Here is a 15,885-nt window from a genome sequence, read left to right on the forward strand (position 1 = left end):
GGTGAGGGAGCCCCTGCCACAGAGAGAATTAGGGACTTGGTATGAGAAGATATTCTTGAAGTACCCCAAGATGCCTCATCCCCAGTGAGGTTTAGGTGGAATGATAGGGTGCTAGAGCTCCTCCTCCCCACCCTACCATTTGGGCATCCCCATGAAGCCTGTCTCACCGCCAGCAGCCGGTCCCCAATCTGTAGGCGTCCATCCTTCTGAGCAGCTCCCCCCTCAATGATCTTGGTGATGTAGATGCTGTTGTCTCCCGGGATGTGCTGGTTGCCAATGCCCCCAGCAATGCTGAAACCCAGGCCTGGGAGATAGTCAGCAGGGAGTGAGAGAGGGTCACAGAGCAGGTTAGAGTGTTTGGTCAATCCCAAAGCCAATTCCCTTCCTCCAGCCAACCCACTGGCCCCTCAGGAGCACCCCCCAGGAATCCCAAACACTAGGCTGCCATCCCAAGGTCAGTAAGGGTGAGACCTGAGGTCAAGAAAGAAAGCTATGAGCTGGAACTGGAGGAGTCACACAAGGAGTAAGGCCATTCCCTTCCATTCCCCATGGGGCCAGTCAAGACCTGGGGCCAGGGGCTCTGGCTAGAGCACAGGAACCCAGAGGGCCGCACCTTTGGGCCCTTTGAGCAAGTTGACCTCCATGATGGTCTCGGGTGGGGGCTGTCGCCTCCGCACCACCAACCGCACCACAGGACCTGCCTCCTTCAACGCCTCCACGGCCCGGCTGTGCACCACCTCCGACACGTCCACCTCATTCACCCGCAGAACACAGTCATTCACCCTGCGGGGGAAGCCCGAGAGGCATGACACTGTGCCACAGCCCCTCCACCCCCTCTCCCACGTCCTTCCCCTCCTGCCCCCTCCTCTTCCTCCTCCTCCATCCTCTCCCTTTCCCCGTATCAGATCTAATGGAAGGGTCATCCTGCCAGGCTGGCCCTCCTCCCTTCCTCTCCATCCTACCCCTGACACCCACAATTCTGCTTCCAGTATCTCTCACCCTAGCCTTCCATCCATGGCAGCTGCTCCACCAGGGATGATCTTGGTAATAAAGATTCCAGGGTCATCAGGGACATGGGGGTTGTCGATGCCACCTGCAATACTGAAGCCCAGGCCAGAGTTGCCCTGCAGAAGGGGGTGGAAGGGCACATTCTATTCACTGTGAGGGCACAAAGAAAGGTTCTAGGCAGCACCCCCCTCCCCTCTAGACCCAGAGAAAATTTTCCAGGCCCCCTGGTAGGCTGGTGGACATTTGTCAGAAACTCAGCAGGCTCCCAGCCTGTGCTGACCATTCTGGCAGGGAGGCCTCAGCAAACCCATCCCCTCCCCAATTCCCCAGGCCTCAGCGAGCAAGGTCAATTAATATTTGTTAGGGAGTTGATTGATTGATGCAGTGAAGTGACTCCGAAGGCTGCTGTTTCCCTGTCCTCTCAGTGCAGGTTCCTCATGAGTGTTGAAACTGGTGTTCAAGGCCCTCCCCTCTTTTGACTTCAGCCCTCTCCTCCACTTTCATCCTCTCCCCACAGGCAGACTCACCCGTTCGAGTACTATCTCCTCATATTTGAACATGCCATCACTGCCATTCACCTAGGGGAAGACACAGGCAGCTCACTCAGTGCCTCTTGCCCTCCCAGTCATCTGCCCTCTGGTCAACCTGCCTCCTCCCCTCCCCCACTCCCACAGAGTAGAGGGCCCATGTACATCCCAGGTCACCTCTAGGCCACAGATGGGGACAGGCTGACCCCAAGGGGGCCACTCCCCTCCCCTTACATCCAACCATATCAGGCCAAACCCAGCTGCTTACTTAGCTCAGATCAATTGTCTGGGACTGAGCCAATCAATGGTGCACTTACCAAGAGGCTGGGCTCCAGGGCCTCAGGGTTCACTAGGAGGGGTGCAGGGCTGGCCTAAGGGGGGTGGCAGAAATGGAGCATGGGGGGCAAATTGCACCACACCCTGCTCCATAGGGGGTACCCAGAGGTCTGGCCAGAGAACCCCTCCCCTTCTGAACATAGTTCCCCCTGACTTGTGGACTGTAGAGTCCTACCATGTCAGAAAGCAGACACCATCTTATCTAACCCCCTCATGTGACAGATGGTGACATCCAAGAGAGGATGTGGAATGTGCCTAAGGGCACAATGGGAGTTAGTGGCAGAGCAGGTCCTAGAACCTGGATATCCAGGTGCTCTTTGGATTAAAGCAAGCTGCAAAGGCCATCATCCCCTTTCTCCAGGAGAACTCATGGGAAAAAAGGAAAGTTGTCCCCTTCAGAGTACCTTATGAACTCTTACTCTACACCATCTTCAGGGGCTCCAACAACCCAATTCCCCAGGACTGGACAAAAGTCAAAGTCCTAATCCATTTTCTACCAAGGGACTGTTGATTCTTTGTATGTTCCAGCAGAAATGGCCAGGGTGGGATCTAGTCAGGATTCAGAGGCAAAGCCAGGGCAGGACAGGAACAGAGTAGACACTGTTCTTCATGAGGTGAGGGATAAGGGGTCAGAAATGCAGGGTTGATTTGACCAACCCACAGAGATGGCCTCCCAGACAGGACATATATGTGGCCACTTTTCAAGTGGAAATCTGATTCTGGACAAACAAGTAGCACCTGCTCCCTGGTTCCCAATCTCATCTGCAAGAATGGAGAATTTCTCTTGCCTCTCTCCCCAGGCAATTTGGCACCTTCCCCCATCTTTTGTTGGCTATGTTGTCCCTTTCCTAATCTCTAGCCTTCACTCCAGAAGAGAGCTAGAAACCCAGAGTGGGGGCTCCTTTGAGCACCCTGCTGTGCTTCCCCTTCCTACCTCCACCCCCTGCAGCTTTAGTTTCAAGCAGACAGGGGGGAGAGAGAGAGAGGCTTTGGGGATATGGCTCCCAAGACTTCATGCCCTGCAGCCCTGGAAGAAGATTAGGTCTCCAGCTACAGCTTCACCCTGGTTCCTGATCCCAGGAGGAAGAACGGATGGTATCTTCAGAGACCCAGAACCAACACAGCTGCCTGAAGTACCATGCAACAGACACACAAGCAAAAGGACACCCATTTGGTTCTTGTATGCATCTGGTGTACCATGTGTGTCCACATGTGACAAGCCATGCCTCAAACCCAGTTCAAGTGATACCCAGAGACTTCTACTTCCCATTGGTCTACCCTCTATTCCCTACTCCACCCTCACTCAGGGACCTTGCTTCTAGGGCCAAGGAGTCATCCAGGGATCAGCTCCAGGAAAGACATCTTAGCCAACTGGTATAGCCCTGGGATTGGTACCTGTCTTCAGCTGGGCAGGACAAGTATAAGAAAGTGTTTGCAATGGAAGGGCCAAAGGACAGAGGGGCAAAGGAAAGAAGGGGACTTGCTGGAGAGGGCAAGGGGCCAAGTCAAGGGGCTGAGGCAAGGGATGCAGGAAACAGTAAGTATGGACAGACAGACGGCCAGAACTGAGGATTCCTCTCTCCAGGAAGTCCCCACCTTTGCTTCTGAGCGAGAGCACATCCTATCCCCAGAGGAAGACAGAGGCAGCCAGAACGGGTCACCAGCTTGGGGCAGTCAGCACCTGCCCTCAACAGCAAAGCCTCCTCCTCCTCTCTCCCCACCCTAGGGGCTGCAGAGCCGAATAGCCAGACAGGCCTTCCGCCATGCATGCCAGGGACCTGGCTCTGCCGGCCCAGCCTCCATTTTGCTGCTTCTCCCACAGATGCTCCTTCCATTTTCTAAGCTGGCAGTTTAGTCTGGGAGTGGAAGCCGGAGTTGTGCCCAGCACCCAGAGGCTCCCAAGCTGTGCCAAGTCAGGACTGGGGGGCTAAGTTCTCCCACATCTGGAGCTGCCCAAGGGGGACATGCCCTACTGGGGCCAGACCCTGCACCAGGGCAGCTGCCCCTTGCTTGGCTCCAGGCACCATGCCTGCTCTGGAGCGAGAAAGCTTGCTTCACCACCCCCCCCCAACCCCCAGCACACACACTTCAGAGCTGCTTGGACAAAAGAGTCTGTCCTTCTCAGCAGCCTCTCAGCCTTGCTTGGGACGTGTCTCTCGCCTCCTCCCCCTCCCCTCCCTTGCCTGTCAAGCGCTCTCACCAGGGACAACACACACACAGACACACACACACACACACATACACACACACACACACACACACACACGGGTACACACTCTGGCAGCCACATGCTCACACACATATACATGTAACCACACACACATGGGCAAACCCAGCTATCCCTGCAGCCTCATCTATAGAGACACCTCCACATTCAGAGAAACATCCCCACACGTCCATGTGCACATTCACACACAAAGGGACTGGGACTGAGAGGACTCATGGCATCAAGGGATGAAGCTCAGCAAGCCGGGCACATGGGCTTCTCTACATAAGACTCACAGGCGCTCCATTGCCTTTCTCCACATACCCCAACATACATACACACACACACATATGTCCCCCCTACGCAGAGTACCATGCCCCCTCCTCCCCTCCTGTGGAGACACACACAACCCCCGCAGAACCTCCCGCCCCCTGCCAGACACAGAGACACTGCCAAACCCCCGCACTGAGACAAACCCAATTCCCCCACACAGGAAAATGTGCCCCTCCGCCATACCTTCACCCCTTGACACACACAGCTCCTCCCAATCCCCTCTGAATGGAGACCCCCTGAACACACACACACACAGGGAACCGCTCGTTCCCAACCACTTCTCTTTGCCCAGCTGCAATGCTAAGGCTCAGGGATCCACAGGCTTGGAGCCCCAGCAATCCCTGCTGCACCCCAGGCCTCTAAGGCACCCACTTTCCAGCCCTCCTGGATTGCCCCACCAGCGCCCCCCACCTCCGCTGGTCCATACCTGCTCATACCAGTCCCGGTTGGTACAGGTGCACTCAGGCCACCAGCTGGGGCCACTGCCGTTGAGTTTGGGGGTGCTCTTGCCTGGGACTGGTTTAGGGGGCACTGGCCCCACATCCCGGCCGGTGGGGATGAGCTTGGCCTTGGTGCGAGGAGTGGGGGTGGCCCCTGCCTGTGAGGGCAGGGTCTGCGAGCTGTAGCCCCCATAACCGGAGCTGGCCCCATTACCCCCACCTGGCCCATAGGGGTCGGGCACCTGCCAATCCCCGTAGCCAGGAGGTTCGAGGCGCCGCAGGGCGGCCAGGCGGGTCACTTCATAGCACTCGGGGCACTTACAGCAGTGCTGGTGCTTGTGCATGGCACTGCCCCCCGCAGCTCGGACCCCCCAGCCCACGCCAGTTTCCACGCCGCCGCCGCCACCGCCGGGCTCCCGGGCACACTCACACTGCTCGGACCAGGAAGGGGGGGGCACCCGTGGGGGCGCCCGGGCAGAGCGGGGCCTGGGGCCGGGAGGGCGTCCGGGGGCCTCTGCCCCCACGCTGCCCCGCACCCATGGCTCCCCCTCCAGCACTGGCGGCTCCGTGTCGCCCGTCGTGGCTTCTGGGCCAAGGCCCAGCGGCAAAGAAGAAGCGGGAGCCCAAGCAGAGACTGGGTGCAACGAGGACCGCTTCTGCTCTGGTCCCCAGGATGGATCTGAGTGGAGTCAAGAGCATCTCTCCCTGGCTCCCTTCTCAGTTGATTCCAGCCAATCAGGGCGCAGAGTCAGGCAGCGGCAGCGGCAGGAATGCTAAACAGCAGCTCCTTAAAGGAACAGAGGCAGCAGCGTCCCCAGGCTCAGCCCCAGCTCCTTGGATCTATGGGGTACTGTCCCCCTAGTGTAGGAGAAGAGGACTTGGACCAAAGGAAAGCTCGAGCGCGCGATCTCATCCCCCTATGTCCCCAATTTTAGCCCATTCCCATTCCACTCCGCCCCACCCCACCTCCAAGAGGGAGTTGCACAGAGATGCTCAATGGGTCCCCAGGCTTGCTCTAATCTGGGGCCACCAGAAGTAAAGACTTGAGGGAGCAGAACTGACCGAAAGGACGTTGGAACAGAGTGAGAAAAGTGCTCTTTCCTACAGGGGACAAGCATATAAGGTAGCATATGAGGCCTGCTCTCCTGTCAATACCTCTTCCTCAGGACTATTGTTCTCTCATCCTCTAGGCCCCGAAATGACTGTGTACCTCACACTTGACCTTCTTACATCACCACTGAGGGACTCTACTACTGTAGAGGCAGTAATAGAAAACTCCAAGCACTTGTCCTTGGTCCACATACTCCTGTCCCTCCATTCCATTCTCCCATGTTTATGATGGGGGAAGGAGCTTCTGGATTCTAAGAGGAAAGAGTCCAGGATAGGAGAAAAGGTAAGAGACCTGAAGTGAGAGAAGTCATTCTGTGGGTCCAGAGAAGAACTTGAGAATACCCATCTAAAAGACATCTCCTTTGCCTCTCATGGCTCATGCAGCCTGTTGGGGGATGGGAGGAGGGTAAGAAAGCAGGAAGACTGTCTCTTGTTGTTCTGCTTTTGTCTTTAGCTTACAATGATTGAGACTTTACGAAATCCTAAGTGCTTTATGTGCAAACCAAAATCCTACCAAGGTAGTAACATTATTACCTTGATTTTCCCGACAAGAAACTGAGGACCAGAGATGTTAACAAAGCTAGATAACAGAGCTGAAAGTAACAAAATCAGGATGTAAATCCTTGCCATCTGACTCCAGGGGCCATGCTCTGAACCATTCTAGTGTAATGGATCTATTCTAAGTTCTGCTGCAAAGCCTAGGTCTCAGTTCAATTCAACAAACATTCATAGAGCCACCTACTTTGGACAACACCTTGATGTACATGCTAGGGTTACAGAGATTCCTCCTTAATTCAACAAATATCCATGCCACTATTCTAGGATTTGAAGATATACTTGCAAACAGAACAGAACAAAACAAACAAAACAAATCCCTGCCCTTGGGGAGTTTACATTCTCATGAGGAGACACAGAAAAAAGTAAACACAATAAAAAGTGAATGGTATAATTCATGTGGTGTTAAGTGCCATAGACAAAAGAAAAAGTAGAGCTGGGCACAGTGTAACACACCTGTAATCCCAGCAGCTCCAGGAGCCTGAGACAGGAGGATCTCAAGTTCAAAGCCAGCCTCAGCAATGGCCAGACACTAAGCAACTCAGTGGGACCCTGTCTCTAAATAAAATTCAAATTAGTGCTGGGGATGTGGGTAAAATGGATCCATGGATTGGGAATGCTAGGGGAAGACTCCAAATTGGGATTTTTTTTTCTTTGAGCTATTCATCCCCACATTTTAATATGAAAATTTACAAATAAACATAAAAATTAAAAGAATTTTACCGACCACCTGGATTTCCAGAAATATTTTACTATGTATGCTCTATCATATGTGTATCCTCCATATATCCCCCACAACTTTTTTTTTTTTTTTTACATTACTGGCTATTGAACCCAGGGTTGCTTTACCACTGAACCACATCCGCAGACCTTTTTAATTTTTATTTTGAGACAAGTTCTCACTAAGTTGCTCAGAGCCTTGCTAAATTGTTGAGGCTGGCCTCGAACTTCTGCATGAACCTCATGAGTTTCAGGAGTTTCAGGCATGTGCCACCAAGCCTGCCCCCTTCAACTTTTTGTAAAGGAAAATTTAACAACGTACAAAAATGTTGAAAGAATAGGGCTGGGGTTGTGGCTCAGTGGTAGAGTGCTTGCCTAGCATGTGTGAGGCACTGGGTTCCAATCAGCACCACATAAAAATAAATAAGATAAAGATAGTGTGTCCATCTATGACTAAAAATATATTTTAAAAAATGTTGAAAGAGTAGCACAGTGAATATCACTGTATGTCTTCCTCATCAAGTCAACAAATAGTAATATATTGTTTTATTTGCTCTATTTAGGGATCCTTCACTTTTTTCCTGATCCATTCGAATATAAGTTTCACTACACTTCATCTCCTAAGTACTCCAGCATGTATCTCTTGGTAATAAAGACATTCTCCCACATAGGCACAATATTTATGATACCTAAGAAAATTAAGCATAATCTCACATCATCTAATATCTAATATGCAGTTTGTACTCCAAGTTTGCCAAATTTGCCTTTTATATTTATTTTAAAAAAATCAGAATTAACCAGTGTTTTGAAAACTTCCATTAGCTATTATTTTATAGCGGGTCTGCTAAAACAAATTCCCTTAGCTTTCCTTTGTCTGAAAATATCTTGATTTCTGCCTCATTTCTCACATTATGTTTATGTCTTTAGTAATTTTTAACCTAGAACAGACCCCAAATTTTAAAACAACTTTTATGCTGGGCATGGTGACACACATCTGTAATCCCAGTTACTGGGGAGGCTGAGGCAAGAGGATCAATAAAATAAATTGATCACATAAAAATAAATAAAACAAAGGTATTGTGTTGGGCTGGGAATGTGGCTCAAGCAGTAGCGCGCTTGCCTGGCATGCGTGCAGCCCGGGTTCGATCCTCAGCACCACATACAAAGATGATGTGTCCGCCAATAACTAAAAAATAAATATTAAAAATTCTCTCTCTCTCTTTCTCTCCCTCCCTCCCTCCCTCTCTCACTGTCTCTTAAAAAAAAAAAAAAGTTATTGTGTCCATCTACAGCCTCACCACCTTAGTGAGACCCTGCCTGAAAATAAAAAAATAAAAAGGGTTGTGAATGTGGCTGAGTCATAGAGTGCTCTAGGTTCAATCCCCAGTACCACAAAAGCAAAACAAATAAACAAAAATAAATAAAAACAACTTTTATTTTGAAATAATTATAGATTTATAGGAAGATGCAGAGATAATACAAAAAGGGCTTTTTACCCTTTACCCAGTTTCCCCCAATTATTTATTTATTTAATTTTTACTTGTAGTTGGACACAATATTTTATTTTTATGCGGTGCTGAGGATCGAACCCAGGGCCTCGCACTTGCTAGGTAAGCGCTCCACTGCTGAGCCACAACCTCAGCCCTCCCCCAATTATTACATCTTCCATAGTTACAGTACAAAATCCAAATCAGGAAGCTGACATTGATACAGTGTGTATATAATTCTATGCCACTTTGTCACAGATGGAGAGTCTTGTAACAACAACTGCAATCGAAATACAGAACTATTTTGTCACCACAGAGACCTAGTGGTGTCATCATTTAATTGAGGTAAGGAAAGAATAGAAACCTTACCTCCCTTCAAGTCCCTTTATTCCCTCTCTTTACTTTTCTTTTTTCTTTTTTTTTGGGGGGGGGGTACTGGAGATTGAACTCAGGGACATTCAACCACTGAGCCACATCCCCAGCCCTATTTTGTATTTTATTTCTCCTATTTCCTTAACAAAACTGGCTGAGCTGCTTAGAGTGTGCCCGGCTCTTTCCCATTTCTAATATGATTATGTTAAATATTTCCTCTAAATACATTGAGATCCACAATCTTATACTCATTGCTTCAGTTATCAAACATAGATGACTGAAGAGAAGGAAAGTCTATTGTAATTGCCCATATTTGTGCTCATTCTGTTCTTTCTTCCTTCCTGAGATTCCAAGATTTCTTCTTTTATTATTTTGTTTTGAAAACTTCCATTAGCCATTATTTTAGAGTGAGTCTGCTGGCACAAATTCTCTTGGCTTTTCTTTGTCTGAGAATGTCTTGATTTCTTCCTCATTTTGCCACCTCCTCCTCCTGCAGTACTAAGGATCAAACCCAGGGCCTCAAGCATGCTAGCCCTTTTTCATTGTTTGTTTTGAGACAAGTCTGGTTAAGTTGCCCAGCCTGACCTTGAACATGTTATAAGTTTTTTAGTTTGTTGTTATAGTCTTTTTGTTATAAAATTTCTAATTGATTCTTCGTTATATCTCCTATTTCCTTGCCAAAACTTTCTAATTTTTGTTCATTTCAACTTTCTTTGTAATTGCTCATTGAAGCAGTTATTTTGAAATGTTGGTTACTTTTGATCTTGTCAAACAATTAAAAACCTCTCTGTCATCTCAGTGCTGGTGTTTATTCATCATTTCTCCTTGAAGTTGAGGGTCTCAGGATTCTTGGTATGATGAATGATTTTTTTTATTGCATCTTGGGGATTTTTGTTGTGAGACTCTGGATTTTATTTAAACCTTGGTTTTGGTAGGCTTTTTTAGATACCAATGCCATCAGAGGAAGAGGCTACTGCCTACTTGCTGCCAGGTAAGGGTTCAAGTTCAAGTCTCCACCCCTTGGCCTCAGTTGGGGTTCCTTCTTACTGATGCACAGAGAGGGATATTCCAGCTCCCTGCTAGGCCTCCACTGATATCTCCCTGGCTGAGAGAGGTTGAAATGCCACTTTAGTTTTCCAGGCAGTATCCACTGATACTGTGGGTAGGAAGTGGAAGAAAGATTGACAGGGGAATAATCAGGGCAGAGACCTCATTAATGCTTCATTGTGGTGAAAGTTCTGACTCTTCACTAGGCTTCCACAGATACTCTGACACCACCCAACAGGGAGAGGTCTTATTACCCTGTGGGGATGGAAGTCTGGGCTCTCTACATAGCCCTCTCTGACACCACTGTAGAGAGGGAGGGAAAGCAGGGACAAAGTCTGGATTCTCTACTTGACTTTTCCTCGCTTGGGTGGAGCTGCAGGTTCTGTGGTGTTTGATTTAATGGTTATTGTCTAAGAATTTTCTATCTGGCTACACTGGTCTTCTGGCCAGAGAAAGCAAGCTTTTATTAGGGAGCATCTCCCTACTCATCTATTCACAGTGGCTTTTCCAAGCTGCTAGATTCTTCAGCACTCAGTCTGGTATATTCGAGGCAACAGGAAAACCCAGGGAATGTACCACCATGGGTTCTGGTCACTGAGTTTCCTAGTCAGTCTGCCCTTTTCTCCTTACAGTCTTATGTTTGTTTTATATATAATGTCTAAAGTTTTAACTATACTTGGTGTGAGGAATAGGGAGAAATATGTTTAGTTCAGTCAGGTCCAAAACTGGAAGTCCCCCATCTTTTTTTCTTTTTTTCCTTTTTTTTTTAGTGCTAGGGATTGAACCCAGTATTCATGCATGCCAGGGAAGTATTCTGAACCACATCCACACACCAGTCTCTGATCTTTTTTTTTTTTTTTTTTTTAATTAAGCAAGTTTATTTTTTGAAGAGTACAAGTCACTTATTTTGTAGAATATCCTACAGTCTGGATTTGTCTGTTTTTTCCCCCTTCATGTTGTCATTTATCTTGTTCCTTTATACCCTGTATTTACTGTAACCTAGAAATTAGAATAGAGGGAATATTAAATAGGTTAGTGAGGATAAACCTCACCAAGAAGTTGGCATTTGAGCAGAGACTTGTGGCCAGTCAGGAAGTGTACTATGCAGAAGAGTAAACCTAGCAAGGGAACAGCCAGTGCAAAAGTCCTATGTAAGAGTGTACCTGGCCTATTCAAGGAACATAAGGGAGGACCCAGTGGATGTAAGTGTGAGAGAGTGTGAGAATAGCCGGAGACAAGATCAGAAATTCAATAAGGTATTAGATACATAGGGCCTTGAAGACCATTGTAAGAGTATTGGCTTTACTTTTATAAATATCTTTATTTTATTTTTTTATGTGGTGTTGAGGAACAAGCCCACTGCCTCACGCATGGTAGGCGAGCACTCTACCTCTGATCCACAGCCCCAACCCTTGGCTTTACTCTTAAAGACAGGGAGTCATATGAGGGTTTTGTGCAGAGAACTGACATGCTCTGATCTGGTTTTATCTGGATTGGTCCAGTTTCTTTGCGGACAATAGGCTGCAAGGTGTAAGAGTAGAGGCAGTGAGACTAGTCAGGACGCTACTGAAGTGATTTACTGAAAGGTAACAGTGGCTTGGAACAGGTGGCAGCACTGGAGGTGATGAGAAGTGGTTGGTTTCTGGGTATGTTTTGAAGGGACAGATGTCAGGATTTGCTGAAACCACAAGATGTGGTTGCTTTCAAGAATTTTTTTTTTTTTTTTTTTGCAGAGCAACTGGGAAGGTGAAATGGCTATTGATTGTAATGAGGACTTTAGGAGTGGTCATTTTTTGGGGAAAGATCAGATTTGGACATGTTGAATTTGAGATGTCTACTAGATATCCAAGTGGAGATGAACACAACCCTGCTGCCAACATGTTAAAAATTCGAGAAATAGAAATACAGAAGTAGATCATTGTAATATCAATGAAAAGTGCTATTTCAGAGGGGTGCACAGAAAAGCAAGTTATCAACTTTACTTGGGTGGGGAAGGATTTAAGAAGAGTTTCAAAAAGGGGTTGACATCTTTAGTTTGGTCCTGAAAGGTGACTAGGTGTTCATTAAGTAGACAAAAGAGAGAAGTGTCATGTTTTCTGTCTTCTTAGATCTTGACTCACAGTGGTTGTTCAGTCAGACCCAACCCAGTCACCAGTTGTGTGACCTTGGGCATTACTTCTCTGAGACTCAGTTCTTTAAATCTGTGAAATGGAAATAATCATAGCATTTTTGTGAAGATTAAATGTAGAATGCTTAACATACCACATAGTAGGTTAGTGTTAATTATTATTGTTGAATATACGAATGAATGAATGAACGACTATCTTTCTTAATGGCCAAGTCTAGATTAGTCTGGTAACTAGGGAGCTTGAAGTGTAGTATAAGCTCAGCAGTTTGCCAATAAAGAGTGCCAAACTCCTTTCTACATCCTAAAAGTGGTTCAGGAGAAAAAAAGTTCCGGAGAGTCTGGGCCTTCTGAACTTCTCTGATAGAGGAATTAAGTATTGGGAAGCCTGAAGTGAATAGAGAGGGTCAATTTTTTCTCCCAATTTTGTCCTGCCTCATTCCCTTTGACTCCTCCCTCCCCTCCTTCCATTCTTCTTCCTTTCCTCTTTTCATTTTTTAATGAATCCAAGTAAACTCCCTTCAGATTCATAGTAAGCTTCTCTCCACTCCACAGGCTCCTGAACACTTAGAATGAACCCCACAGATAAGCCAAGGAGATCAACAACACTGAGACTCTGACGCTTAACCAGAGACCCGCCCCCCACTCCCAACTGCTAGGGCTCTAGCCAGAGGCCCCAGGGAGATAGGCGCCCCCTATGGGTGGAAAGCGTTCCCTACACCCCTGCAGGCGGCTGTGGTTGCTAGGCGACCGCGAGGCCTGCGCTGAGACCGGCAATGGAGTTCCGGAAAGGGATTTGCGGGGAGAGAGACCATTTCTCTCCTTCCACCGCCTCTTCCGCGCCTTCAGCAAATAGACGGGATTAGGGCGGCACTGCTTGCTGCTGTCATATAATCTGAGCTCATTCTTGAAAACAGAGCTTCATCAGGTGACCTCAGTCTGTGTGTGGAGAAACGGATTTCGCTTGCCCCAAATGTGGTTTCTTCTGGATTCTGAAAACCCAGGTCGCTGAAGGCATAAGTTTCTGGTTCACAAGAAGTGGAGGATGGGCATTATTGTGGGTTCAATGAGAATTCTGACAAATTGAGAGTGGGTGGGAATAATTTTGGTGATCAGTCCTGTATCAATATTTCCCCACCACTCCCAATTAGGAAAGTCCAACTTTAACCCATTAAAATAAGAAGGTCCCATGGGAATGACAATATAAAGGATCATTCATACCTCTGTGGAGACAAAATTCTCAGTGACTTTCCTGAATTATATTTCTCCACTAAGATGGGAGAGATCATCAGGTTGGCAGACCCCTGTGAGTAGGGACAGAGCCCAACAAGAGGGAAAGAAATAACAAGAGAGAGTGGTAAACATGGTATTCAGTAGCTTCCTAGTTCTGTCTGGTTTGGGGATACCTGGCTCTGTGCTGAAGTACCTTGTCTTTATGAGAGTCTTTGGCAACCAGAAATCCACAGCTTTATCTTCCCAGCAACTGAGCATTCTGGCCCAGGAGTAGGTCCAGGCAGGCCAAGGCCATGGCTGTTTAATAACCTCTCCATTGGAACTTGCCCTCTCAGCTAGTACAACAGAAGCTTCCTGTGGCAGAGCCCCAAGCCATGGCAAGCTCAGGGGAGAGCTGTGCCCAGGAGTGTCCTCGTGGGCTTTCCCCCAAGAGTTCCAAGGTAGTGATACTAGCCTGAGGTAACTGGCAGCTAGAGAGCATCTGCCCAGCCACTGCCTCAGTCCCCAACATTCCACAAGACAGGATGGCAGGGAAGAGGATCCTGGCTCCCTGTGTTTCCAAATTGAACTGGGTCGGGGCTGTGCCTCTGCTCTATTAATAGCCCCCTAGCCCAGCCTGCTAGCCCCAAACCCGGATGCCAGAAGCAGTGAGTCAGCAGCTAAAAATAACGAGCAACTGCACCCGAACCCCAATGAGCAGCTCCCCCAGGCCCTCCACCCTCAAGTTTTTGTCAGTTTCAGTCTCTAGTCCAGAGCCTCGTAGGGTTTAGGCATGTTATAGCTGTCCAGTCCTCCTGGGAAAAGAGTAAGGGTTTACAATGGCAGACTCAGGGCTGAGTACCTAAGGCTGGAGGCCAGGGGCTAAGGGCAAGGGCTGGAGCTGGACACTGGCCTTCCAGCTGGGTATCAGGACGCTGAGGTTAGAGGACAACAGCTGAGAGTGTGGGAGCTAGGAGGTTGGGGCTGTAGGGGTGGAGACACTGGAGTACGACAGGGTGAAGTTGGTAGGTGAGGAGAGGAAGAGGCTGCAAGGCTTGAGTCTGGGCGACTGACAGGGAACATAAAAGAAGGGATAAGGGGAGGGAGGTACATGCTGGGAGGTTACATCCCTGCTGTACCTGACAGACTGGGAGCTCCAGAGCTGAAGTCGGTAATCCGCCTGACTGAGGGGCGGTATTGGGAATGGGGGAAAGTAAGGAAATGCAGCTTGAAAGGCAGTGTGTGAAGGAGACCTGCTCAGTGCAAGGCGGCGTGGATTCCCAAGACCAGGTCCCAGGCAGCAGCCGCCAGGTTTGCTCCCAGTGCGCTCCAGCCTCCCTGCAAGTCGCACGCCGGTGCCCCCATCCCCCGTGCCAGCTGCAGGCCAGGTATGTTGGTGTGGACGGTTGACTGAATATGCATGTGCATGTGTGTGCATGGAAGGGGCGGGGCGGAGAGGAGAGAGAGGGGGAAGAGGCGGGGTCCGCGAGCTGGAGGGGGCGGGAACACAAATTCAAACTCGCCTCCGTAAGTCCATAGACCGGAAATACCCTGAGGCATATTGGGAATTGTAGTTCCCTTGGCAGCCCTGCAACCGAGGGGTCTAGGGTCTGATCCCGAGGTTCTTTTGCTGCCTGCCCAGGTCCCAGTCTGGCGAAAGAGGAGAAATTGAAAACAGAGTCTCCTGAACAGGCCAGAACCTTAATTCGACTGACCTTTGTGTGGAGGCACGAACCAGGGCAAATATCAGTATAATGGAGGACTGTAGGGTCAGCACAGTGCATCCTCTTGTCCCAGTTTTTGACCTAGCCCTCTCCCGCCCCCTTTTTTACCAGACTTCACATCCTAGGCCAGCTCCACACTGGCCATCTCCACTGCTTAGCCCAGTGAGTTAAAAGCAGCAATCACACTGGGGAACTTGCTTCTCGAGAGGAAGGCTGGGCCGGAAACAAAACCCTGAGCACAGCCTAGAGGAGCGAAAACTTATGGAAATCAGACAGTGCCTAGAGAGTCCGCAGTCAAGGACATGAGTCCCCATCGGCATGGAAAACAGGTGGCATTCAACAAACACGTCAAGGTGACGACGGACGCGGCCCTCCTTTGGGCGGGTGACCACAAGGTGGAGCCAAAACGCAACCCAACACAGCTCACTTGGGCCACCAGGAACATTTCCCATGATGGCTACTTTCCAGCTTGCTTCTGACAGTCCTTAATTGCCACAGGTGGTTGTCCTCCCACCTCCAACCCACGAATCTCCCCATGATGAACCTTCAATATCATGTCACATCCAACCCGAGATAGAAGATGCACCCTCCTAGTCCTAGTGCTGAAAAGATTAGACTGTGACCAAATGGGAAATAAATTCATTGAGTAACAGACTGACAAGCAAGATACAGGAACCATCTAG

General features: G+C 48.9%; 1 protein-coding gene across 5 annotated transcripts in view; it reads right to left on the reverse strand.

Annotated features, from left to right (window-relative positions):
• The window catches only part of Dlg3 (discs large MAGUK scaffold protein 3), a 54,133-nt gene extending 48,939 nt beyond the window's left edge, over positions 1-5,194 (reverse strand). For 2 of the 5 annotated variants that reach the window (XM_077107349.1, XM_077107347.1), the window contains exons 1-6: positions 4,838-5,194; positions 1,853-1,906; positions 1,536-1,586; positions 1,000-1,124; positions 614-783; positions 168-304 (exon numbers count right to left, since the gene is read on the reverse strand). In XM_077107349.1, the coding sequence (XP_076963464.1) occupies positions 168-304; positions 614-783; positions 1,000-1,124; positions 1,536-1,586; positions 1,853-1,906; positions 4,838-5,194 (894 nt within the window). The remainder of the gene's footprint in view (positions 1-167; positions 305-613; positions 784-999; positions 1,125-1,535; positions 1,587-1,852; positions 1,907-4,837) is intronic. The other 3 variants (XM_077107350.1, XM_077107348.1, XM_077107351.1) reach the window with 2 other exon arrangements.
• Positions 5,195-15,885: the final 10,691 nt, after the last annotated feature.

Source organism: Callospermophilus lateralis, chromosome X, assembly GCF_048772815.1.
Source record: "Callospermophilus lateralis isolate mCalLat2 chromosome X, mCalLat2.hap1, whole genome shotgun sequence".
NCBI classification, from domain to species: domain Eukaryota; kingdom Metazoa; phylum Chordata; class Mammalia; order Rodentia; family Sciuridae; genus Callospermophilus; species Callospermophilus lateralis.